This window comes from Aureococcus anophagefferens (genome assembly GCF_000186865.1).
Source record: "Aureococcus anophagefferens unplaced genomic scaffold AURANscaffold_25, whole genome shotgun sequence".
Taxonomy (NCBI): domain Eukaryota; class Pelagophyceae; order Pelagomonadales; family Pelagomonadaceae; genus Aureococcus; species Aureococcus anophagefferens.
Window position 1 is genome coordinate 161,698 of NW_008705585.1, and position 1,983 is coordinate 163,680.

General features: G+C 67.6%; 1 protein-coding gene across 1 annotated transcript in view; it reads left to right on the top strand.

Moving 5' to 3' along the window:
• Positions 1-993: 993 nt before the first annotated feature.
• The window catches only part of AURANDRAFT_66678 (hypothetical protein), a gene marked incomplete at both ends in the record, with an annotated part of 1,820 nt that continues 830 nt past the window's right edge, over positions 994-1,983 (top strand). The window contains one exon of the mRNA XM_009041929.1: positions 994-1,978. Within this exon, the coding sequence (XP_009040177.1) occupies positions 994-1,978 (985 nt within the window). The remainder of the gene's footprint in view (positions 1,979-1,983) is intronic.

Below are 1,983 nucleotides of genomic sequence, written 5' to 3' on the forward strand. Positions count from 1 at the left end.
CGTGGTCGCACACCAACAAGAAGAACAAGAAGCTCGACTGCGTCAGCGTCGCGCGCAACCCCGCGCGCCGCTGCGGCATCGACGGCGCGCGCGACGCCTGCGCGAAGACATGCGGCGCGTGTGAGGCGACCGCGTAAAGAATCGCCAGAAACATGCGAAGTTCCGAGAAGTAGGTCCGGGATCCTGTCTCTGGAGGGGTCCGGCGCGGCGCGCGGGGGCAGCCAAGTCTTTTCTTGCCAGTGTATCTTTCTCTCTAGCGCATTAGGCGACGCACCCCGCCTACGCGCCTACCTTGAGCGGGCGCGGGAGCTGACTTGAGCTTAGGGGTTCCGGGGAGGACAAGTTAACCCGCGTTGTTCCCACCCCTCAGAAACCGACGCGTTTGATCGCGTGGGACAGGCCCTCGAATTTAATTCGAACATTTTTCTAAGAAACTTGTCCATTCGTCCCCGCCAGCCTGAGCACTCTGGGATTTTCCACCGCGCGTCGCCATCGGTAAGATTTTGCTTACTTCCAACAAGAAGCGCTTCCGACGGCGGGCGCCGTAAGCTCAGCGCGGCCGGTGAATAATATATCATACATGGCGTTACCCTGGCCCTTCGTCGAACGAGCTGCTGGAATAGAGTCCCGAGCGACCTCGAGAGGTGCGTGCTGACGTGCGCGGACGACTGGGAGATTTGGTTCCCGTGCTACATCGAAGTGTCCGTGAGCGTCGTCGCGCAAGCTCCCGTCGTCGTGCAGTCGCCTCCCCCGCAGCAGCCCATGGCCTACCAGCAGCCTTACCAGCAGCCCGCCCCCCCAGTGGTCGTCGGCAACGTCGTCTGAACTCGCCTAAACATCTTCCCGCCCCCTGCGGTTCTCCGGGGGCCTGGCGGGGATTAGCAGAGTCAAAAATGCCCAGTCCTGCAAAGCAACATCGCATGCAAGGTCAAGGTGCTTCCCTCAAAACTGCCGATGGAGATGGCAGCCTGAGATCAATCCCATCGAGACACCATGTCGACGCTCGGCGAGCAGCTCGCCGTCCTCGAGGAGACGGTGCTCCACCTGCGCGTGGAGCACGCGCAGCTCGTGGGCCGCCTCGCCGAGCTCTCGGACACGATGGCGGCGAACATCGAGGACCGGGACCGCGTCATCGGCGCCAAGACGCAGGTCATCGAGGACCTCGAGGCCCAGAAGGCGGGCATCGTCAAGGAGCGCGAGGACCTGCGGGAGGGCCACGCCAGGGCCATGGCCGCCGTCGAGGACGGGGAGCGCGCGGCGGACCTCGAGGCCAAAAGGCAGACGGACGAGATCCTCAGCCAGCTCGAGCTGCTGACGGCCTACCAGGCCATGAAGGTCGAGGTCACGCGCAAGCTCGGCGAGGCCCACGCGAACTTCGACGCCGCGTCGGCGCGGCGCGCGGCCGACATGGAGGCGCTGGAGGAGCGCGTCAAGGCCGACGAGCTCCACTGGGTCGCGGAGATGACGCGGTCCGCGGAGGCCGGCGCCAAGGCCCAGCGCGAGATGATCGCCAAGGTGAGCCACACCTACGCGACGCTCCAGCGGGAGCACGGCGACATGCGGGCCGTCGTCGCGGACCAGGCCCGGGAGCTCGACGCGCTCCTCGCGGAGAACGCGGCGCGCGCGCGGACGCGCGACGCGCGGCTCCTCGAGTACGCGTCGTTGGCGGAGATGAACGACCTGAGCCGGGCCAAGCTGCGGGACATGGGCTCCCTCAGCGGCGCGGGCTTCGTCAACTTCGACGCGTCGACGATCGTCACGCGCGACTCCGCGTCGCTCGTCGAGAGCAAGGCGCCGCGGCCGCCGCCGGGCGCGGCCGGCGGCAGCCCGCGCCGCGGCGGCCACCTCGCCCACGACGACGAGGGGTCGCGGCCGCGGCGGCCCCGCGGGGCGAGCTTCGAGGACGACGAGCCCGCCGAGGACGCCGCGCCGCCGTCGGCGGAGCCGCCGCCGGACTTCGAGATGCTCGCGTACCTCTGTGGG